Source organism: Lepidothrix coronata, unplaced genomic scaffold (genome assembly GCF_001604755.1).
Source record: "Lepidothrix coronata isolate B3197 unplaced genomic scaffold, Lepidothrix_coronata-1.0 Scaffold29, whole genome shotgun sequence".
Lineage (NCBI taxonomy): Eukaryota > Metazoa > Chordata > Aves > Passeriformes > Pipridae > Lepidothrix > Lepidothrix coronata.
In genome coordinates, this window is record NW_016690209.1 from 3,166,436 (window position 1) to 3,191,304 (window position 24,869).

The 24,869-nt window shown below is 41.0% G+C and overlaps 1 protein-coding gene across 4 annotated transcripts in view; it reads right to left on the minus strand.

Annotated features, from left to right (window-relative positions):
- The window catches only part of DIS3L2 (DIS3 like 3'-5' exoribonuclease 2), a 183,488-nt gene that overhangs the window by 133,291 nt on the left and 25,328 nt on the right, over nt 1-24,869 (minus strand). For all 4 annotated transcript variants that reach the window (XM_017810780.1, XM_017810782.1, XM_017810783.1 and 1 more), the window contains one exon: nt 22,215-22,316. In XM_017810780.1, coding sequence (XP_017666269.1) covers nt 22,215-22,316 — 102 coding nt within the window. The remainder of the gene's footprint in view (nt 1-22,214; nt 22,317-24,869) is intronic.

A 24,869-nucleotide genomic window follows, 5' to 3' on the forward strand; every position in this document is an offset into this window, starting at 1 on the left:
CATCTCCCAGCTTCCCAGCCCACACGCTGTTCTTCCGTACAGCTCTGTGTAGTCACACTTCAAGCAGGGATGAACACTTGGCCACAGCCCGTCATCTGTACAGCAAATCTCTCTAGCGAGAAAAGTCTGACCCGAGGGATGCACAGAAGATTCAGTTCAGCAGCAAGCCTTTAACAACACCCAGGAATCAACCTTCTCCTGCACACTCACAAAATCTGAAGAGGCACACACAGCTTCTCCATCTCCTACCAGCAAATTCTTCTCATAAATGAGGCCCTTAGAACTGGCAGCCTCCCTGCTGGACCCCAGCAAAATGTTCCTTGTTCCTTGGGACTCTGCATTGCCTGCTCCTCGCAAGACCTCCCACTTTGGTGCATCTCATGAGCTGTGTGTTGCACTCCAGGCCACAGCGAACTGGAAACAAGAGTGCAATGCACAGGGCCCAGCTCTGAGGTTGCCAGAACATATTGGTTTGAAACATCACAGAAAATATTCGGCTCCATATTTTCAACAGTAGCCAGGAAGAAAATGCATGGAACAATTTTGAGAACTGTTTTTCAAAAGTCATTTAAATCAAATTATGCCCCATCCACACCGGCAGCAAAACCCTCTCTACTAACTGGAATTGGTTTTCTTTTCTTTGCGTGTGTGTTCTTTTCTTTTTGGTTTAACTTTTTTTTTTTTTTCAAACTGTCTCCCAGCCATCTTTTTCTGGTAATGTGCACAGGCACTGCAACACTACAGGACTGGGTGCCAGGACAAAACCTATGATGCACAGCCCCCAGAATAAATCACTCAAGAGGGGTGGATTAGAAGAAGAGAGCAACATAAGGTTACATCTTCAACGGTATGATTCTCTGAAAACCCTGCACTTTCAGCAAACTACTGCAGAAAGATATCCAGTTTGTATCTGATGTAAAGAAGCAGACAGGCTTTTGGATCATTTCCAACTTCATGACAATAATACCATGAATCAATATATATTTTAAAAGATGTAATTATTACACAGTGCTTGCATGTAATCAGAAAAGAATCTACTTGTGCTGAGTGTGTATCATTTGAAAGCTGCAATGCCAAGCAAATCCACACCGCTGGCTCGCACAAACCTAAGAATTATCCATTACTGCCCTTCTTTTTTTTTTTAAACAATACAAGTATGTACGAAAAACATATTTCCTGGAAACAATGATACTCTTTGAAGACTTATTCAACATTTCACAAACCAAACAAGCCTGTACCCGCACGTGCCCATAAGAGGAAAGTGGGTCAACAATGCAAACTAATCAAAAAGCACTGGAAGGGCTATCCAAGATATTTGCATACCTTTACCTCCCAAAGGTTTGAAACTTTCCTCAGAACTGTATTAAAATTATTTCCCACATGTCTAAGAAAATCTCTTACTGGTGATCAACACTTCAACTCATCAAGGCAGGAAACAAACAAATCAACCAAGAGTTCACATGTTGGGGCTCATGTCTTAAGCCCCTCACTTGCTCTTTTTACTCCTTTTGATCGGCCTCCGAGTGCCACCTCCGAGGGGTCACAGCCCCTCCACACATGTTCTGACACACTTTCAAAGCCCAGAATGGTACACCTGGGACAAAACACACACTGTCCAGGAAGTGCATAGGGGCCAAGAAAAGCAATAGAAATTTCCACAGTTAACTTGCATTACTGGTTGCCAGTAAGCCTCTTATTATGAAAATCCATAATTGGAAACTGTCACTTTACAGAACAATTTATGGAAGTTTTCAGAGTAGGTAGTTCCCAGTGGGAACTTCCTTTGACTGGTGTGTTCCGTCAGCCCAGGTCTGCTTATTTATTCACACAGTGGGAGAAGGGCATCGGGATCCTAAACGAGTCATTACTGAAGCGTCACTGAGACTCCCACTCCAGGAGTGATTCAAATAGTTCTTAGCTCCTTAGCCTTTCCAGTCATCCATCTTCATGGTTGCATTCAGTCAACAGCTAGACTGTCCTGTCTTTATTTCTTTTTTTTTTCTGCAGGAACATTCTTGCACTTCTTTTGTGATCAACTGTTCCTTTGAGGATATGGAAGGCAAAACACAGCTGCTGTGGGCTGAATGTATCCCACAATGCCGGTCTCAATCCCATCAAATGAGCTTGGCAAAATTAGATCCTACTCCTATGGTCTCTACCTTGTCACACCAGGGAAACTGGTATCTACATTAATTTCTAAATCAGATTGTAATTGTATTAAAATATGGCTCCAATCAAGAACAACAGCCTCCCTCGATCCCAGCATGATATTATTAAAATTACCCACAAAAAACCAGCCAGCACTTCCTTTGCAAATAGTCATGGTTTGGTGTGAAGGTAAAGAGATTTGATAACAGCTGATGGAGACACATCCCAGAAAACTTCGTAGCAACAGAACACTGGAAGTTTGCTTTAACATTACATTTTCCATGCAGGAGCCAGCAGGTACCATCTGTCAGAGTGGTTTCTCACTATGAGCAGCTTCAGCCTTGGGAAATGGGTTGTGACATCAACTGACCATTGAGTTAACTGTGTTTTGTCATGTTATGCTGAGGCCAGTTCCAGTCGTGCACGCCAAGACCACTGTGAATTCAGTACCTTCCCCATCACCCCAGGATGGGCACTGGAAAGGATTTGTGCTCAAGGGAAGCTGTGACAGAAAAGGGGCAGCCAGGGCTGAAGAGGAAAGGAACTACGGGAAGGAGATAATTCCTGTAAGCATGGTGAGTAGGGGAAAAGAAAGTCACATGATTCACTGGGGATTGAAATAGAACAGTTTCCTCTACTGTTGAGGCCTTTCGGTATCCCTTCAAGTTATTTCTGAAGAGAAGACAAGCTGTTAGGCAAACATACTCCTTTCACATTTGATATCAGCAAATTCTGACCCTGGACATGATCTCACTGCAACATACAGCACCAAGAGGCTGTGGAGGAGAAGAGGGAGATGACAGCAGCAAAATTTTGCTCCAAGATTCCTGCAAATGTGCAGGCTAGGTTATCAGACTGGGAAGGTTCCCCACCTGTGACCTAAACCTGCTACAAATCCATTTATTTGGGCAAGGAATCCTTGTGTACCTAGTTAGAAAGTACACATGGGACTGACTTCATGTTAAATCGCTATTACAGCTAGGAAATCCCAAACTTCCATATCTATCTTAGACTTTCAACAAGCTCTTTACAAAGTGCATAAGGAAAGTAATCCTGCTCCAGAAAAAAAATCCTGCTCTCAGCTGGCCATGACTATTGGCAAGTCATCCAAACCACGCTGCCCAGTTTGCAGCACTTGCCACTGTGCTAAGGCAGATCTGCACACTCTGTCCTTGAGATGCTATGACTGAATTTCACACAGCTGGCAAGGCAGAGTCCAAGTGTGAAAAGAAGGCTGAAAATAGCACAGCATGCACATGGGGTAAAGCAACAAACACAAATACCTGAACAATTTTCATATATTAAGTATCAAGTACCTTGGGTTGCTCAGCTTCACAGGTATTAAAGCAAGAGCACACCAAGGAAAAATACATTAAGGCAGCTGGGGGAGGGCAGGTGTCCCAGGAGAAAGGGAGGGGGGGGCTATCTCCACTCAGAAGATGGGAATGATATTTGGTTTACATGAATATGTGAGGATTAAAGTTTACAAATACTTCAAAGCATTACTTAACTCTTGAGGGCTTATCAGAGACACTAACACACCAGTTAGCTTCCTATGAACAGAGAGGGAGGCTTTCCTCTTCCCTGCCATGGACTAAGGCTTAACCACAGACCACGTTCAGGGTTTCACTACTGTAGATCTGACTGTCACAGCAGGAACTCACATAATCAAAGACCAGTATTAGTTTATTTACAGCTGCTGCTTGAAATCAAGTCAGTGTGGAAACAAATGTCCCACAGCTCCAAAACCAAAACATTTCTTTTTTCTGTTGTTGGGATTAAAAAAAAAAAATCTTACTTCTACACACAAAGTTAATAGACTCATCACTAATCAAAGCCAATTATTTTTATAGACAATTATTTATAGCCAATTCCTATTTAAAGATGACCTGAGACATCATTCAATTGTATGATACCTGGAAATATCATTAGAACAGCAAAATAGATGCAAAGCATGAATGACTTCACAGTTATGACCACAGTAAAGCTACCTCTTCATAAGCTTCAGGCACTTACTAATAAGAATTTTTGACAATTTAGTTATCCATGCCTTTCCAAAATTAGTTCATATACTGGACAAAACATTCAAACCCAAAATTTCCACTTGTTTAGAACGAAATTATTTGACTCAAAAATGTTTAGGTAGTTGTCTACTATAATAACAAAGAACTCTAAAGTTTTCATAAAAATTTCTTCACTGAACTCACCTCCAGCAGTAAAACTAGTTCACCAAGGTGCTCTCCAAAACTACCTTCCTGCCATGACTTTTTCTTGATATGCAGCTTCATCAATACACACATGACAGCAACGGTACCAAAGAACTAGTCCTCTTTTTAAAAGTGAGCCACAAACCTGCCACAACAGAAGATATTCCAGAAGGAAAGGCACAAGAGGACAATCACTGGTTTGTCTCCAGGGAATTGGTATTTCTATCTTTTCCTGCTGGTAGGCACAGAAATGCCCATTGAAGGCACAGGTTCTACACACCACTACCTCTGACAAAATGCATCCTTTACAGGGTTATTTGTTTTCCAGTTGTGCTCAGCTGCCACAGTCAGAACCAGGGACACACCACACTGAGTACTGCAGCAACCCATATACAACACTGTGACTGCTCAACAGAACTCTTAGGAAGCTCCTATTAAAGACAAAGCCCATTAACAGGAGGGAATAGATGAGCACAAGAAGGTTACACACAGATTGCCTTTGAAAGGAGCACATCTTAATGGAAGTTAAAGCAAACTAGGGGCCCAAGGTGTAGGAAAGGTGCTTTGGGAAACAGAGGAGTGATGCTGATGATTTTGCTGAGGACTTACATTGCTGCAGTGTTTTCTCTCCTTCTAGTGAAAACAATCAGTATCACCAGGTTTCCTCTTGAAATGACATCAGGGAAACGTCCGCTGGCATTTGCGTCACGAGGATCTGCTCACATTACTTAGTGACGACTCTTATTAAACAGCAAGCACCTCAAGCAAAGAGTCTATAGCTCAGTTTGTTTGCATTTACCTTCAGCAACAGGGCACGCTTCATTACATTTTGAAGCAGTGTTTATTAGAAGAGTAAAATGCATCAGCATCCACCACCAGGCTTCTCAGCTTATTTTCATGACATCAATATTCAGATTTATTTAATCCAGTGAAAATATACATTGATTAAACATGGTCTCAGAGTATCTCCTGCAGCACTGAAAAATGCAGTAAGTAGGAATGGCATATTTTTACTTCTTTCCTTCAGAAATAGATTTACCATTACCATAAAAAAGCCTCTTCCCACAGTGAGCAGTGGGAAGGACTGGCCACCACAGAGTTCCCTGCTTCCTGATGCCAGGTACCCTCCAGTGTGGTTTTCCTGCCTGGCGATGAATGCTGCTCTATCAAAAGCTTTTCCACAGAATGAATCAAAAGTTATGCTCAATTGTTATAACTCAATTTAAAATGTAATGCAGGGCAAGGGACTAACACTGGGGGGTTTCTTTGTACAAGCCAAGTACTGCTAACAAGAGATTTCAGAGTATACTTCACCTCTGTAACCTCAACTTAGAAAGCAGTTCAGGTTTTCCTTCCCTCTCTCTCAAGATTCATTAAAAAGTCTTATTCGAGTTGAGATGTTGTACACAAGTTCTCTGCCAAGAACAAATTTTTACAACTTAGTTTTAGGCTCCTTTAAAAAAAATCTAGAAATTTATAATGGAAATACTGACAGTGCCCATAATCGCAAGTACAGAAACATTATTGCAATAGGTAGTTTGCATCCCATCCAAAAAGAAAAGAAAAGTTGGTCTCTCAACCAAATTCCATATGTGTTCTGTAACAATGGCCAGTTATGAGATCAGTAAAAACAGGTGCAAACAAAAAATGCTGGGGATTTAAACACTGATGGCAGCATAAAGCCATCACCCTGGTCATTAAACTCTGACTCTGTAAGATTTTTTTTCAGAAAGTCTTGAATTACTTTATAATTCACTTCTCCTGGGCAAATTCTTTTCCTAGTGATCGTCACAGCCTAACTTGGCAAATCTTTGAATCATGCTTCCAAATCCTAATAGCTTGGCCATTCCCAGATATAAGTAGTATAGGATTTATATTCAGATTTGTCAGTTTTGTCTGCTGATTTAGTCTGATGAAGCCCACCACTACACGTGTGTGGCTCAGACAGTCACACAAGAGCCAGCTATTCCTGGCTGACAGACTAAAGCTCTGCCCTAGGACTTGCCCTGAGTTCTCCCCTCTGCCTCAGGATACATTTCATGTGCCAGTAATGGATGGCTGCACACTGCAGCAACTGCATCTCACAGGCTATGCAAAAGCAGTGATGAGCTACCTGTGTCACTGCCCAGAAGGGCAGAACTAGAAAGTGTGCCTCAAACAGAAAGTGTTTACCTCTATATGCCTTTTAATATTCTGAACACACTTCCAATTCTCTTAACAAACATGCAGCAAAGACTACAATGCAAAGCAGAAATACAAGAAAAATTATGCACTTGGTTATGTTAAAGAGGTATAAAGTCAAGGTGCTAATGAGCCACGTGGGGAAGCAGCACAGCGTCAAGTGTTAACCCCATTCAACACTCTTACAAAATGAATCTGAGAATGGCAAAAGTCAGAAGCACAGCTCAAAAACATGTGACTGTGAACTAGCCTTGACACCTGCTTGTGTCATTAATGAAATATTTAATATATGAAGAACACTGGTCTCCAAAAGTGCCTTAACCAGAGCTGAAATGTGTTAGTCATCCAACAAGAACTCTCACTCGAACACTGGAAATTACAGAACAAGGAAATCAAATCAAATCTTTACAAGGAAGCCAGTTCAAATGCTAAATCTGGACTCTGCTACCTGCAAACATTCATTACCAACAATGACAGATTGCTAGTTCTTTTAACCAGAAAGGAAAAGACTCTCTCTCTTGCAGTACATTGTGTACAATTATTGGATCTGAGACAGGTAGCTACACTGGGCTTTCAATATGTTCATTAAACAAGTCCAGGAAATTCAAAGCTGCTTCATACAGATCAGCTGAACTCAAAGCAATCTTCACTTGTTCAATCTTCCCCTCTGGGTAAAAATAAGTATGGGATGACATTTAACAATTTTCCTTACCTGGAAGAAGTGATTTGAATAATATTTACACAGTTAAACTATAATATGGTGAATGTGTTAATGATAAATTGTTTAATCAACTTGACAAAAGAAAAAAAGCAAATTGCACTCAGCAAAAAGGCAGGCTGTTGCAAAAAGTGAAGAAAGTAAATCCATATTCCTTACAATAATTTATATACCATTTAAATAAGATGGTTCCATAACAAATTCTGCCACGTAACTTAAGAAGTCTTGAGAAGTATATTCTTGAAATTCCACAAGTGACAGCACTAAGTCTCAGCTTCACTTCATCTTAGGGAAGTTTGGAAAGCAGCCTCTGGAAACAGTACCGCTGCTCTGCAACTCACCAATGAGTTTATGTTTATCTTGTTAAGAAAGAAAAAATTAGCCCTTTCATATACACATACTTTTAAGATAACAGGATTTTCTTCAGAGCTTCAAGTTAGGCAGTGAAGTACTTTGTTATGATTAGTTTTATCACATTGAATCCAAATGCTCTGGATTATTAATCAGCTTTTCTGACAGCTCTCCAATGATGAAACATGCCGTACAGCTAGCACTGACTCACCATTCATCTTAGCTGATAAAACAGTAAAGGAAGATGGGCAAATTCTCAGAGTCTACCCACACAGCCCACATCTTTAGGAAACCCCTTCCACTTGCTTTCTCACCGGTGTATTTGTTGGCTTTGACATGGCAAACTTCCCACTTGCCTGCTGCCATTCTACCCATCAATGAAAGCTACCACGTGGAAGCCTATCAGTACACAAAGCATCTACATTGTCTCAAGAACTAAGGACATGTGAAAGGCAAGTTAATGCCTTCCCAAGTAAAATATTAAATCCTCCACTTCCTTGTTCCTTAAAACCTCCTTAAATTCCCTGCCTTGTTTTGAAATATCCATTGACTCTTCAACTTAATTTGCTGGTTTACCACGAACCCTGCTACACTGTGCCACAACACCATTATCAGAAAAAGAAGCCACTTCACACAGCAGTTTGTCCTCGGGCTGCTGGGCATCCAAATTGAAATCCCACTCCTCCATTTGGGACCAAAGACACCACTTCCACCTCCATAGGCTGGCTACACTGGGCACTGAGGGATGGAGGATGTGCAGAGAGAAAGTAAATGAAGGACGTCGCATAGGGGTAGACATCAGCCATGTGAAGGGTTGCAGTGTGCACACATACTGCCACCTCAGTCTACCCATCCACACCCACAGATCATGGAATAAAGTACTTTGTAACTCCTAGTGCTGCAATTACACAGCACTGCGAGAAGTCAAATGATGCCAGGACGTTGCACTTTAGGCATTGGGAGTAACTGCAATTCTTGCTTAAGAAATTTTAACAAGCTAGGGAATACTTGCCCCATCCCTGCAACAATCCCCTGCACACACTGGCTTTTACAGTCCCTGATCCAAAACAAATTAAAAGGGATACAAGGTATGCAAAAATCATCCGGTGATAAGCGCTTGCTTACACTGAAACAATGGAACGGAAGGATTTGTCTCGTTAAACACACAAAAGGTTATCGATATCCTACCAGTTCACACCATGTCTTCCAGCTCCAGGGAGGGACCAGTTCCCACCCCGTAACAATGCACCTGTGCTGCCAGCCCTGAGCAGACATGGCCAGTCACCTCTACCAAAGACATTCTTCCTCCAAAGAGCACATTTAAACCACCTGAGAGAGCCTTCTGCAGAACAAAGGTATCTGCAATCGTACCAAGCACATGATCAAACATGCTTCCTTCTAAAACATTAACAGGACTCCACCAAAATAAAACTAAGCAAGTTCTCAGTTTTTAACTACTAATTTTCCTTCTAATTTGACCACACTGTAAAGTTGTCTTAAAACCTCTGAGAAGTTATTTTACTGCACTTTGCACGGTCCTAGGAGTTCAATTAAAATGTTCTACCTAAGCTCTACAATATGAATGGTTTTCATAATTTCTTAATAGAATATTGTATTATTTGCCTAACACAGTTCATAGACCCCAAAGTTATCAAACTCTTAGTCTAGTGTTATTAAAAATAAAGCCAATACTTTAAAAACTGGATTAAAACCAGTTTCACTTCTCACACCATTCAACTGTATACCTCTTATTTTATCTTCTCATCATGACTTTATGAGCTGCTCCCACCAAATTACACTTCAAATGACACTGAAGAAAGCCATGAATTTGTAACCGAAAGGTGCAACTCATACAATTAATAGCTTCAAACCTGCCAATAGTATACAACAATGAGCCAGGATCAGCAAGCCCTAAAACCACTGAGACCTGACCTAAAAGAAAAACAGAAAGCTGCTATGGGGCTTTGAATTTAGGGGTCAAGGCAAATTAATACACAAATCAGTCTTACTATAGACACTGTTCTCACCTGTATAAATATTTCACAGCAAATCATATAAACTATATGGATATTGCAACAGAGGTACTGTGAAACGAGAATGCTACATCCCTCCCAATACAAAAAGTAGTCTTTGTTTTCTTTAATGATAAAACACTGAACTTTTAGCAGTGTAAATTACTCCAGCATATTAGCTCGTAACCTTGCAAGCTACAGTTCATGTAACTATGCATTAACTGTGAATTTAAACCACTCTTGTTTTTTTGGAACCATCAAAAATTACCACACAAATACCAAAGTACTCTTGACCTCCACAGGGAGTGGCTCATTCCCATCTAACATGCCAACAACAGCTCAGGCTGAAGTTTCCCCATCACTGGCCTAACATGCTCATCTATCACATCAAAATTGTCACGTGCACTTGTATGATTTACTGGATCCTAAAGATCCTCACTTCTAATGAATATTACCTTTTCCAAAGCAACCCCCAAAAGTTTAAACACATCCTAAAGACTCTGAGTACTTCCCTTTTTTTCTCCCCTCATAGCCAAGTGGAAGCACATTTGTCAGGATTTCATCCTGGAGTCATCAACTGCAAAGTTTCATCGTGAGAGAAAATTCTTCAGGTAAGTCTTTCCACAGGTACAATATGATAAAATTAAACCATTTCAACACTTAGCATTCTACTGTAATTTGAGAAGAATCACTGAATAGACTTACCAAATTTCATCCATAAAACATCAACTTCAAAACAAATCTCTTAAGTCAGTTTTCTGCCTCAAACAAGTTTTACTGTCTATCTGCACTCAGTTCTCTAATCTTGTAACACAGAAAGGTTGATCAACCTCAGCTTCAAGTACGGCGTTTACTCAAGCATAAATATCACGTAATGTGTAATGCATTAAGGAATGATTTCAACCTTCTTCAGTGAAAATTTTAAAAAAACATCTCTGTCTCTTTGTATTCACTTTCATCTATCAATGACACATGAACTGGGATTCTCTGTTCTCAGCTCATTCACTTGTTCTGTATTTACTTCTGCACAGTGAGAATATCAGGATGACTGCGCTGGAAAAACCTGACAGTTTTTGGGTAAAATTTTTTCCACAACAATGGATCAAAGATAATTAATGCTTAGGAGGGCATATTTTTATTGTGAAGAAAAGGTTATGTATAGCTGGTAAAGAAACAGAGTAAGCTTCCCCTGGCATATCTTGGTGGAGAGCAGAGGTTTTGCTAAGCCCACATCACTTTTCATTTCAGAGCTGAGGGGATGCAACCCAGGCAGGAAGACATTTATTCCAATGCTGTTCTGACTAACCCAAAAAACAGACTTGAAGAATTTTAAAAGGTGACAGCAACTAATAAAGAAGCACCTGTGGCAAATTTAAAATATGATGATGTTTTTCATTACTTTTTTTTAGTAACATAATCCTATCATGAGCAGTACATCCAGCTATGGATTCAGCTGGAAAAACACTTTACACTAGAAATGGTCAACAGAATTTAAACAAAGAGCTTTTTCTGGGGTTTCTTGCTAGCCAGGACATAGGAACTGTGCTACACCCTCCTCACATCTGCAAAGGGGAAAAGGTTTTCTTTAATAGGCACAAGGGCACAGAGCTGCTCATTAGAGGCAAGTATTTTCTCTCATCCCAGCCCCTCACTTCATCCAAGCAACATGGATCAACCTGTGCAACCAGCTACTTTTATGTAAGACTTTAAGGCTGGGGCACAGTGCAGGGCATGGCATTGGGGCGAGGAGGAGGGGTAGGAGGGAGCACACCCAGCCTGCTGAGCAGCAGAGGTGTTGAGGCAAGTCGGTGAAGACAAAAGGACCGGATGTCAAATATCCGAAGGAAGAGTATTTGACAAACACTTAGTGCTTTCTAAAGTTATTGATCCTGAGCTGGTGAAACCACAGTGTTTAATCAGAGGGTGATGTGCCAGTGTTGGGAGCTCTATTTCCTAATACCACAAAACTCTGCACAAAGAGTTGTGTATATTTTGTTGTCTGTCATTCTGTACAACGCCCTTCCCTTGAGCACTGGTCCTCAGAATGCATTAGACATTGTTAGAGGAGATTAGTTTAACTGCAGATTATTTTTTGATTATTTTTTTTCTTTCTTTCACAAAGCACTTAACAGAAATCAGTGCTTGGGAACTGGAGCTCTGAAGCACAGTCTATCTGTTTATTTATGATCATAGCAACTAATTGCTCAAAGACAAGACTCATGCCCCAGGACCATTCCCATGTCACTGAAGTTGGCTGCTACAGTGATGTGCCACTCATGCCCAAAAAACCACTGTTGTTAACTTGCTTAAGTGGCTTTGCTGGTACAGAGGGCACACAGCTGGATAACTGACCACTGGATAATGCCGACTCCTTCAGTGACAAAGAGACAATGGCGGGAAAAATAAAAAATCAATTTTGACATGTGGTAGTGGTTTTGTTAGCAAAAAGTCTGCCCAAGGTCTCAGTCAGCTCATAGGAAATTACTGTGTAGCTGGAGACACTGCCCTGACAAGGCCAGCCTTCCCCTCCCAGCTCTTCCTTTACTTGACAGCAACAGCTGCCACCACACCTATTCTTTGGGCTCCGTTATATCTGAGCACTGATAGGAGTCACCCCATGGGAAAGCAGGATGGTGGGACTGATGTCAGGTACCATGAAGAACATTTTCCTTTTTTACTTTAAAAACTTTTGAACCTTACAGAAGGGGAGCCATCCGTTTCCACGCTTTTTTTTTCCCCCCCTATAAATGAATTTTAACAATGCATATCCTGACAGGAAATGTTACCATGAATTAGTGATAAAGCATTACATAAAAAGGTAAATTAAGTTTCCAAGGCACGAATCTGAGCTGATAAACATATTACATCCACAGTTCAACAACTGTGCAGAGAAGAAAAAGAATAAACTGTTTTAGAGAAAGCCTCGGGAATATGGGGGGGGGGGAAACATAAAGAGTAGATAAAGTAATGCCATGCTGTCAAAACACAGCTCAGACACACAGCTATGAAATTAAACCAGATTAAACTAATGGCCATCCATTAACCTTGGGTACGTCTACATGGTACAACACAGACCACAAGAGGAGCTCAGGCACCAGACATCTTGCCAGCACAGCACTCACTCATGGCATCAGCTCCCTTCCTCAGCTGGATAAATAAACTAGAGCCACATGAGCCATTTATCCTCACTGAGCTCCTCAGTACAGGAGGCAGCAACTCTGCTCCCAGCCTGCTGACACAAGAAAGGATCGCTGGTACTTTCCCTCTGGATGCTGCTCTAATATGGAGATACTGCAAGAAATTAGCCAGGAGGTCATATGCTGCCTGTCTAACACCTGTAAGCCAATTGTACATTTAAGGGACAGCTGTAAGAAAGGCTGAAGGGAAAGGCATTGGAAAGCCCTGAAGTTGCAGGGCTGCTCTGCCAAGGGCACGAGCCTAAAGGTCAGGGGAGGGTACTTGGTTAGAAAGAGACTCCTTTTCACATGGGCAGCAAGCTGTTCCCAAGGCAGTCAGGCTGAGGCCTGTCAGACACCACTGGGCTCTGCCCAGATATGTCATGGATGAGATCCTTCAGAGAGGATGCTTGTCACTGGACCAGCTCTCATCCTCACACTGAAGGAAGAAAAGCTACAAGTTCAAACCCAAGCCAGACCATCACAGCAGTTGTAGTTACTGCAAGGGGCTACAGTTGCAGACCTGATCTGCACAGAATAAAAAAAAAAAACCTCAGGCAATCTGGCATCAAACCTGGAAGAAATTTACTTTACTGGAAAAAAATTCAAGTAGGGCATAGAAGTGAGTTACCTAGCTACTGTCCTCAAGGTTTTTACCAGACCTCCCCACACCCTGAACAGTCATTAGGTCAGGGAGAAAAAAAAGCTGCTGAGATAACCCTCTCACTTCACACAGCTCCTTGGGACTTTCCCCAGACAGCACCAACCTCGCAAACATGATGCCATGAGGGATTTAAAGAGACCACAAGAAAAGAGATGCCAATTTCTATGCAGCTTACCAGCAAACATAGCCAATGCTCATTCCAACAAACAAGCCAAAAGCAAGGAGAAGAGAAAGATGTCCTGGCAGTCAGCTAATTAGCAAAAGCATTACAGTCAGGACTTCCAAGCACCAACAAGAACTAAGCAGGATACACAACTTTGTGTAGGATTTTTTTCAGACAGAACAGAGAACGTGTCTGGGGAATTCTTTGCCAGTCACTTTTTGCGACCAAAATACACAAGCGCTAATTAGATCATGCCAAGTCTTCATTTTCACACTTCCAAAGCTGCTCAATTAAAAGTATGTGTTTTGGCACTGCTCTCTGTTTCAAAACAATTTAGACAAAGCTAAAAACAAAGGAATGCTTCAACCCCAGGAGGTGACAAAGCTGAAGATGGATGAATCAATAGCATACTGGAAACCTAAAAAACAACAGCAACACAGACCTACTTTCATGAAAGAGATATTGTCTGACATGACAGAACACAGAAAACAAAAATAAACCAAAAGAAATAGTGAGAAAGTAAGGAAATTTTGCCTACTTCAGTAGAGTTAGTATATCAGCTCTCTGTCCTGCAGTATTTTCCTAGAGTCGTTACCAACACTTTTTAAAAAGCCTCCAGGTAGTTAGGGCTGGGATAAAAACTGGAAAGTGCAGATAGAATCTGGGACCTTCAAAAACCCACACCTTATCAGTGAGCACATGCTGAGAAATGATGTCACATCCACTACTATTGCAGCGAGGAATTTGTGGGAAAAGATAATCAGGAGGAATTTTAATCTATCTTTCAGTGTTCTGAGTGGCACCTCTTAAATAAGTATCAGTTTCAATTCTTCAAGATGCTGCAGAAATAGACACTGACACAGCTACAGGTTCCAGGGCATTGATTTGTACATTAATTAAGCGAAAGATAATACCAAGTGGCAAGCAAGAAAGACTTCCCACATTAGCAGTGCTACGAAAACTGCTATTGATGCATATAAATCACTGGCCACCTTGCATTGCATGGTAGTGCTCCAAGACCAGACTCATTCCCAGATCTTGTGATATGCACAGCAGTTAGGACATATCCTCAGAAATTTGAGGAGCAAATAACATCACAAAGCTATGACAGGAGAGAGTGGGGAGCCAGGAGACCTCCTCAACCTGGCTACACTTGGCCTCATCTGGAGCAAGACACAGGAACAGTGTTTGGGAGAAGGCACAACTGTCCCAGCTCCCTGAAGCAGCAGCACACTGACTCAAAAACCAACTATTAGACTTCAGATGCCTTTGTCTTAGATGGTTACGGATTACATTGTGCCAACAACAAATTTAACGCATCTCATCCCTGATGACAAATATCTTTCTTATCTCCAAGAACCACACGGTTATAAATGAGGTCCCATGTCTTGCCCCAAAGAACCTGTTATAGAAAAATCCCTGTCACTCCTCCGGCTGCTGCAATTCTTCATTTACATAAATCACCTCTATTTTAGATTCCTTGTCCCTCTGATTTATGGCTTTAAGAAAAATAAACACGAGTTTAGGAAATAAGGGAAAAGAGTTAATGTGCCAACCTCAGTAGCTTTGACCACATGTAAATACTGCAGCCAATTGCTGTTTCTCTGCCTGCCGATTACAAGAACAAACATGCAAATAGACATGTAGCACTTTTCCTTTTCTTCAGAACTTAGGATATGGTCCAAAACCACCTCACCTAGGGACTTAAAGATTAACAGGTTTTTAGTGTTACAGTAGCTCTACATTTTGCCAGCTCTCAAGCTAAATTAGAGGCACAGTCTCCTGAAAAAAACACAGTATGGCATTCACTATTCAAAGTTTAAGCCAGAAGGGACTTTTATCATCAGTGCACTTTATTTAAACTTATTCCTAATTATGCGGATCTGAAAGAAACCCAGACTACAGAAAATCTGGACAGTCTTTCAAGAAAGCGTTTATAAAAAGTTAAGTGAGTTTAATGTGCGTGACATTCCAAAAATCAATCCCATCACAACAACAGGTATCCTGACTTTTATAAGGTGCAGGCTCCAAATACTCATGTGATATCACCAAATAAGTCTCCAAACTGGCAAAAAACAAACAGTTCTAAGAAATACTAATTCCACAGGAACCAAGAACTAAGAAAAGCCCAAAATGATAGTGGTTATATAAGAGATTGGATTAAGAATAATCTACTGTGATGTGTGCATATTTACAGAAGACTTGGAAGAACAGAGTTTAAAACAATCACTTGAAGAAAGGTTAGTTGTTAAAGGAAACAATTTGCTGTACTAGATTATATTTATAAGACCAAGAAAAAAGAAGTGAGCAGGAGCAGAGATCAGGTATTAAATGTTGGCTTGACTCCTTTTTTAAAGTAAGATCAGATGCCCCAAGAGCATTTCCTTCCATGCAAGATGAAGCCCTTTCAGCAACAGACACTGAAATTTAGTGGTATCTCACACAGCCTGAAATCACCCCCATCACAAGGGGCTTATCTGCCTTAATTTCACTGGGGATATAACAACTGACAACATGTAATGAATGATTATTTAATGCTTGATTGTTCACCTAAGAGTAACGTTTTTATCTCATTCTGTGTCTGTGCAGCCAAACCACAGCTGCAATATGACTCTGCACTGGTGGGACAGGATGCAGGCACTCAATAAAAAGAAGTTTGCCTTCCTACCCAACTAAACTATTTGCCTTTTAATATCACTCTTACCCAGCACAGAAGGAGAAAGAATAAAAAGGACAACAGATTGTTCAAAAACTCTGTACTGTACATTTGTTGTGATTTTATTATTTGGGATCCTGGTTTTGGCTTTACCATCAGAGAGACAGAGGCAGGTATTGACAGGAAAGGCCCTTCTCAGGAAAGTAAGGTTGCTTGCAACATCCAAAAAGCTGGTATTTCTGCCTCCTTATTTTACACATGCAGGGGGAGGCAAGGGCTGAACGCAGCACTGGGTCACGGCAATCTCACACAACCCAGATCATTACAGTAATTATATCATTATACAGCATAAAAAGCATGCCAGGGCTTGCTGTTAAAATTCTCTGTGTTAAGATGTTGGTTGGCTCACTTCAAGTGATATTTGATTAACAAAATGTAATAATGGCATCTGCAAGAAGAGCAGATGTAATGGCATGTGTGTCTCAGTGGGCAACACTTCCTATTTTCTCAGCTTTTTTGTTATCAATTTACTGCATTGCTACTCCATACCCAGTCGGTTTGGAGCTAAGCAAAGCCTGGAAAAAGCCATGCCAGCTCACAGCAAAGGCCCATCAGGCCCAGCAGTGTGGAACAACATGTGGACATCCAAAGAATGGCACAATTAGAAAGTAAGCATGTAATGAAGCTTTTCCAGATTCCACCAATTTGTGGTTTGGGGATTTGCCAAGATGGGGAGGGCTATGCATGCACATGTGTGTGACCATCAACTTACAGCCCTCACTGTAAAGCCTACAGCAAAACAAATAAAAACCCAAAACAACTACCCTTCCTCCCTACAGCATCCATCAGCCTTTCAGATTTGCTAGAGCCCTGCTTTTCTGGACGTCTTCCTAGCTGGCTTCTTAGGCTTCCCACTTTACTCCTGAATATCATGAATTACACTTGAACGTTTTCAGCGCGCCAGAACACTTACTATTTCAATAATGACTTCTCCAGAACTTTTTTTTTATTATTATGAATGTAATGTTTCCAAACAACATTCTTGATTGTTAGACTCCAACAGTATTGCTGTGATAACCCTCTAAGAACCCCATCTCCTCCTGAGTTACTGTTATCCTTATATTAGCTGCGAGATTTTCAGAAGAAACTGACTCGCAGAAGAATTTGGTTGAAATGAATTATTATTCAGCAGGGCAAATCCAAAGCTAGCATCCCCTCTGGACAACTAATGCTTCATAAGTTTTCACCAACAGTTGGAGGCAGTGACTTGCCAGGATACGTAGCTCTGTTCAAACTATACATGGTGATATTTGTGATGACTGCTTGAATCAAATTGTTCCTTCTCTGCATTTGTTTGTACTTATGCCAACAAGAGTCACAGCTGGGAAAAGTGAATTGCACTTTATGTCTTCTGTACAGAAAGTGTTTAAATATTTATCTCTGATGTATGGCTCAGAAGAGGCTTGAAGATCTCCTGCTGTACTGTATTGCACCTGACAGCTCAGTGTTGAACAGAACATGTGCTTTCATGAGCTATGAAGAATTACTATTTTTTATCACTTTTGGACACCTCATGACTAAAATGCTGGACCCATTATCCCATTATCCAGCAACACACATTGTACGTAAATGAACAGTTCTACATCCTTGGCCTTAGAGACCTTCTGACAAGCTCAGAAAAACTGCCAATTGTGCAAAGAAGCACTTTAAGCTGAGAAAGAAATGTTTCATGAAACAACAACAAAAGATACCACTTGCAGGCACTGAGTTTCACTGCTTTCTGAGAAACTGGCAGGTTAACCTGTTATTATTTTATCTACATATACAGTATATTTATGTAGAACTGGAGACCTTCCTGGTATAATATAGCAGGCATTAGGGGGCTAGACCCCAGAATTCTTCTGAGGAAGTTTTGGGCAGCACAAAGTCCTAGTCTGGGTACTATTTTCAGACTAAGACTCTAAAATTGCAGCCATAGCGTGCAATGCATGAGACGGTTGTCATGAAAAACATTCCACGTTATAAACTACTACTCTAAAAGCACCAGGGATTGGGCCAGGAATCCAAGCCCCAAGTGATATCAAATGACTTATTATGCTATTTCCTTCCACCAAAGAAATTACATCTTGCAAGAAAAACCAAAACAGATACCTGAAATTAAACAAATTCTGTCTGGCAATTAAGCAGGCGGTAAAAGAGCAAAAAGAGCCTGTGAGGAAAGATGGGTTAGGTTTATCCTCTATACTGACACGCTGCTTCCCTCCTTGATGAGTCTGAGAAATACTGCTGTAATCATCATATCAACATTTTTTTTTGCCTTCCAGTAATTATCCCACTGTATAATTGAAGCTTCTGAAATTGATGTAAGCACAACTCCATAAAATATAATAAGAACCCACGGGTGGAAGATAAAGCAGTGCAAATCAGAAATAAAGCACCATTTTTCTTCTTTATCGGAATAATTGACAAGGGCTGAGGTAAATCCTCTGTCACTGGCTATCTTTTATCGTGACGTTCTTCCAGAAGATAAAGGCACACAGGGAAGGGCTACAGCTTGAAGTAAGGAGCCAGTGTAGCTCACTGCAACGATATTCTGACTTCATCCGCTAAGAGTAGGTTAAGTACCTGGAAAAACAGTCTAAGTCAAATACCTTACTTTGCAAAAGCTAAATATTTGAAAGTTACCATAGCACCTCAATATTCCCAAGATGTAACACAAGAGGACAGGAGAGGAACTTCTGAAATACAGCCTCCAAATGCGGTCACCGCAACGCACGCCGCTCTACCCTGGCAGGAAGCCGACGGCCACCTTCTTCAGGAGAGCAAGATAACAAATTCCAGGGATAACAAATATCTCTCCTTCAAGTCGGTGGTGCCACACTGAAATTGTTGGCTCTTGATCAGGACTAATAGTAAGCAGAGAAATATGAACTGACAAGCTGATCATTGCTGAACAGCACGCAGTTCTCCCAGCGGACAGATGAACAAACAGAGCTTTAAGACCAGACAGAATTAGCACAGGGAGGACCACAGTAGCTCATCCAAGCAATTGATGCACACGCTGGGAAGGACATGATGTTGAGAAATTCAAGCCTGATAAATTTCCCACCACTGAGCCAAGAAGTGGAAGGCTGGAGGAAGAAAATATTGCTGTCCCTCTCAAGAAAGTATTACATGAAGTATAACCATGCACCCAGAGTATTTCACCATTCCCTTACATTTCACTGTGGCATTTATACCTGTGTGTAAGGTATCACCACTACAGAATCAGTGGAATACAGTATATCCTTGAAGAAACTGCTCTCCAGTTGGTGGAGTTTTTTCTCACAGGTACCTCACCTGCAATAATTGATTCACTGGGGACAGGGCAGCTCCTAATTTGCTCAACAACTCAAGCAAACACACAGATTTCCCTATCCAAAGTCCATAGTTTGTTACTAGTCACAGGTTTTCCCTCTTCCTCCCATTTACACACATAAATTGAACTGAGGTGCCAGCTAAGACCTGCCATAACTGGGATGCAGAATTACACTGTGACTGCAGGGAAAGGTCCATGACAGGAACCACCTGCACTAGCAACGGGAAGATCCTCCCCCAAAGCACCCAGAGGCCATCCAGGGTGCTCGAAACTCAGAAGGCACAAACTCACCACGCCACTGAATCAACAACCTTATCTTGTAAAAAAACCCATCTCAGTTCTCAGTGCAGCACAGGGTAAAGTGTTAGGAATAGTAAGCCATAAAAATAATCAGCACACACATCTCAATCCTAACAAACCAATATATACAGAGACTCTAAAGTCTCCTTTGAGAGCATGAGTTATACCATATATCTGATTTACATTTTTCAAAGAAATGATAGAAGCTCTTCAGCTTGTTCCAAAGGCCCAATGGGAAGGAGAAAACCCTCAAGACACCTATGTGGCAGCTTTGCAGCAGCATGAGACTAAACAAATGGAAAAACCTAAAATAGGTTGAGACAGTTTATCATTAATCAGTATGAATTACTTGGCAGAATGCAGTTATCTTTCAGTGCAACTTAGTGGCATCCTTCCCAAAGAACTAATACAAACATGAGCACATAGCAAGAGATTCAGGGAGCAGGGGAAAAGGGATGTCATCGCTGACTGAGTTGCTGATGGCAAGAAACAAAGAATGAGACTACATAGGGCAGCACCTGTGTGGCTGAAAAACATAACTGGCATGTTCCAGCTACTTCATTTGGCAAGGTTAAATTCACCACAGAAGAATCATAATCATATTACAAAACACTCAAGTCTTCTGAATTGCCTCCTTGCAGTCAGATACCAGCTCTCCACCAGTTCTTTTTATTCCAGCATTTTCCCAGGACAGGGATAACATTCTGAACCCTTTCTCTTGTATTCATAAAATATCATTACTGTTGCACATACGAAGATATGAGGATACAAGAGAGAGGTGTTATCTTTATTTAGAGACAGATATAAATGGAAAACTATAGACAAAGCTTCCAGCTCAGGCAACCTCTATCAAGTTTACAAAGAAGCTCTTGTGGTGGCAGGTCCTGGCAAAGGATCTAAGCATCCAAACTATTCAATTTTTCCAACTAAATGAAATGGTTTAACACAAAAGATAATTTATGTATATGGATTTGGTGATCAAAACATATAGCTATCAACACAGTTTTAGTGAACTCTGATTTGAAGTCTTGAATAGCTATCAGGGAAATTTTGCTTTGACCCTCAAAGCTCATTCCCAGAGGTTACACAGATTGCAGCAGATCTCTTTCCTGTATTTGCATAGGGATACACCTGTGATATTCTGGATCCCACTTATGAGTGCCTTTTGTACAAGCTAGTTTTGCATTTACATGTATCAATAAATACTCAGGTAATTTACTCATTTTTTGAATACTTAAAAGGAATAGACAAGTTCTAAAGTGATTCGAAACAACACTTCCATTGTTACTAGATTTAAACAAAGTAGGTGGAAAGTTCAGCAAATGACCAGACTGAAGACCTTGCATTTGCAAGCCTAAAAACATGTAACTTCAAACAAAGACAGGCAGAGAAAGTAACTGGACTGATTAAAAAGCACCAGGCCAGGGCAGTTCAGATCAGTCCCCACCCTGCTGGAATCATCTTTACTATAACTTTTGTCCAGAAGATAAATAGTCTTTAAACTCTCAAAAAGAGGTTAAAAACCATGTTTGGAAAACAATTTGTGGTGGTCCTGTCATGCTTACGTGTGAAAACCTATGTTAAAATTGCTAACTGTAGCTTACAGCTCCCAGCAACAAGAGAAAAGGAGCAAGAACTTCCCTTGCATAGTGGTGTTAAAAGACAAACCTGCAAACATAGTCAAATTATCCAGATGTTTAAAAGGACTTTGAGTTTGACCAGTGAAAGAAAAAAAAAGTCCAGAGTGATCCTAGTGAAATTCTCAGACATGAAAAGCAGTTGTCCCACATTTGCATTGCTCCAGTCATTTCACACATGCTTCATTCATGTAAAGAAGGGTATTACCACAAAATCTGGAGCTGTGACAAAATAAGCTTCCCATGGATTGAGGACCCACAAATTAGAGAGAGTTAATCATTACTAAAGCTTTGTGAACAACACTTGCAAATACATGGGCAATTGCAAACACCTACACAGCGGTATCCAAAGCCACAGCACGAAGACAGCCAAAGAACAGATACCAGAAGTCACCTCTGACAACTGAGCTTTGGACCAGCCTTGTCATCAGACTTTCATACAGCACTAAAGAAGGCCATTCCATGCAAAGAGTGAGGTTTCAACACTCGTAATGGATAAAATCTTTTAATCCACAGCAGCATAAACTGCAAATAACTGATCTGCAGGAAATTCTCTATTCTCTGTCTCAAGCCCTAAAGTTTAGTGATGAAAATAGTAATAAGCTCTTTCTCTCAAATCACAGAAAAAATATACTGAACTGACCTTCCACTGATCCTTGGGAAGCAGTTTCACTACCACGATGTCACCATTCAGGGCTCTGTTGCGAGCAACCACTCCATCAATAAAGATATCGCGAGTTCCATCCTAGTCAAAGAGGAAGAAAAATAAGTGCCAGACCAAAACATATTAAATTACAGTTGTTATGAGGTTTAAAACACTGCCATCAAAAAAGACACACAGCCCGGTGAGACAAACATCCTCCAGTTGAGCACAGGAATGAAATGGATTCACCACATGTCCTTCAACATACAATATCTTTCAGCAAACAGAAGAAATCCTTCGTATGGATGTGCCAGTACAGCAGTTCCACACTATTTACTCAAAGCAGAGCCAAGCCTTCAAGATGTGTCATCTGCAAGCTCTGCTCTGTTTCTCTACAATTACTCTTAGGAATGGGGAGAGAGTTTTCTGCAGTCACAGCTCTTGACACATTAATTTCCCACCTCAAGCACTCAAAGCCAGTGTTCAGAACATGTTTACAGGACAGTCTCTGCAAAGTGCTCCATGCAGAGCTCCTGCTGCTCTCCTGGAGAGGTGAGAAAGCAAGGATATGAAGCTCCTAGACCAGCAGGTCACTCTGTGAAGGTGGCTTGGATTGTAGCTGGGGGTGAAGTCTCTTGCTTTTCAAATGAGTTAACACCATATATTCTGCATTTGGCACAACTAATGTTAGAAGACATTCCAAATAATGATGATTACAGATGCCAACTGCAAGCCAGGAGATCTTTTACTGTAACAGACATGTTAGGACACCTTCACTGGATGCACTGGGTTAACATCCTTGCACAACAGCGTCTACTAATTGCATGCACTTTGATTATTCATCCCAAACATGTTTGGTATTCAGTTAATCTAAATTTGGTTTGAAAGATTTTCTTCATGGGGTGAATAAAGTTTCCTGAAGACGTCAACACAAAGATTTTAGCTTTTAAAGGACTGCCAGTTTTGTCCTTTTTTTATTATTATTATTGACAGGGCTCTCGCTGCTTTAATTTCTGTTTTCCCATGATTCAGTATATGAAGAATTCCATGTGTCTGCTTACAGTGCCATGAACACGTCAAACTGTGAGCTTTTAGTATCAATATGAGCAGTTAACATAGTTTTTCTAAGGAGAGTTTTCTTTGCATAGTTTTGAGATACAAGAAAGGAGGATGTTTCTTTAGATTAGTATTTCATTGCCTTTCAATGAAAAAACCAGCCTCACAAGAATTCAGATTCACAACTTCAGTCACTTCTCAGGTACACACTTCTGAGTCTCACATGCATGAGTAAATCCAATCAGAACTACCAGCATGCTCTGTCTCCAAGAAAAACTTCTTTTATAACCTGAAAACATGAAGTCCTAATACCACATAAGCATCTTACTCTGCTTAGATACCAAAACAATAAAAGGAAGAACCCTGCCATGATGTGAAACCAAGGCCATCCTCCAAGAGACCAAATTACTCTTAGAAAGAAAAGCAGCAGCAGCTCAACAGCTGTGTGAAAGCTGCCTCCCATGACAAGATGCAGAAAAATTGCAAAGCCTCTTGGACCAACATAATTCAAATTGGAAACCGTTCTTTTCAAAAAGCCAGATTTTTTACACATGGTCTTATTCCTTATTTCTCCCCATTCTTTCCCTTCAGCCCCAACTCTTTACCTAAATTCACCACATACATAAAAATGAAAAGTTCAAAGTCACTTTTTAAAGTAAATTTTTGTTTTCGGTTTTTTTGAGGTTTTTTTGTCTGTAACTGTAGTTGCTCTGTGCTGCAGGACACAGGTTGGCATTCACAAAAATTTGTTTGTTCTACAGGTTTTTTTTTCCTTCTCTCCTGTGTCCAAGAAAACACCAAGCAGACCTTTTCTTCCACTCTCTGTAAAGGTACCTGATGTGTCACACCACTTAGTTAAAGCTGCATCTCCACACTCTGCAAGAGTCTTGTCTTTGCAGCCAGTCACTCTCATTCCAAACTATATATACACACACACTTACATAAGTATATGCACACCTGTTTTAGAGCAGTTAATTTCAACGTCTGCAACAAAGCTGTAATCAGAAAACTGCCATCAGTTTTGGCTCTGCCTCCAAAAGGAAACATCACTATATCTTGAGCTACAGGCTCACGATTGCTGGGCAAACTTATGCACTTCCAAGAACGTTTGTGCATCCCACTTTTTCCTTTGCACAGCTGGCACTTCAGATTACTAATGCAATTAAAACAGCACTGAATGTCAACAGAACACAATCACTTGTAAAGTCTCAGCTGCCCCCAGGGTGCATACACTGTATTGGCCACAACAGCTTCAGACTTCTGCAGCCCCCTCCAGGGAGCGAAACTATTTCACTGCTCTGTGGCCACCTGGGAACATCACTGGTGGTGCTCGCTATCCCTCTCTGTTAAAAGGAAGATCTGCAGTACTTCCATCTGCTCTGGAAGTGTCTCTCACAAGCACAGCAGAGCTACAGTCACTCTGTCACTCATGCTCGGCAGTATCATCCTTCACACTGACAATGCTGGCATTTCAAACCACACTACCCTGTGCAGGGAAGAAATGAGATGGGAGGCAGAGATTTAAATGCTTGGGTCAGTTCCCTGGGTAGCTTTCAAAAGAAAAGCCCTGGGCCTTCCCCTCAACTCCTCATGCAATAA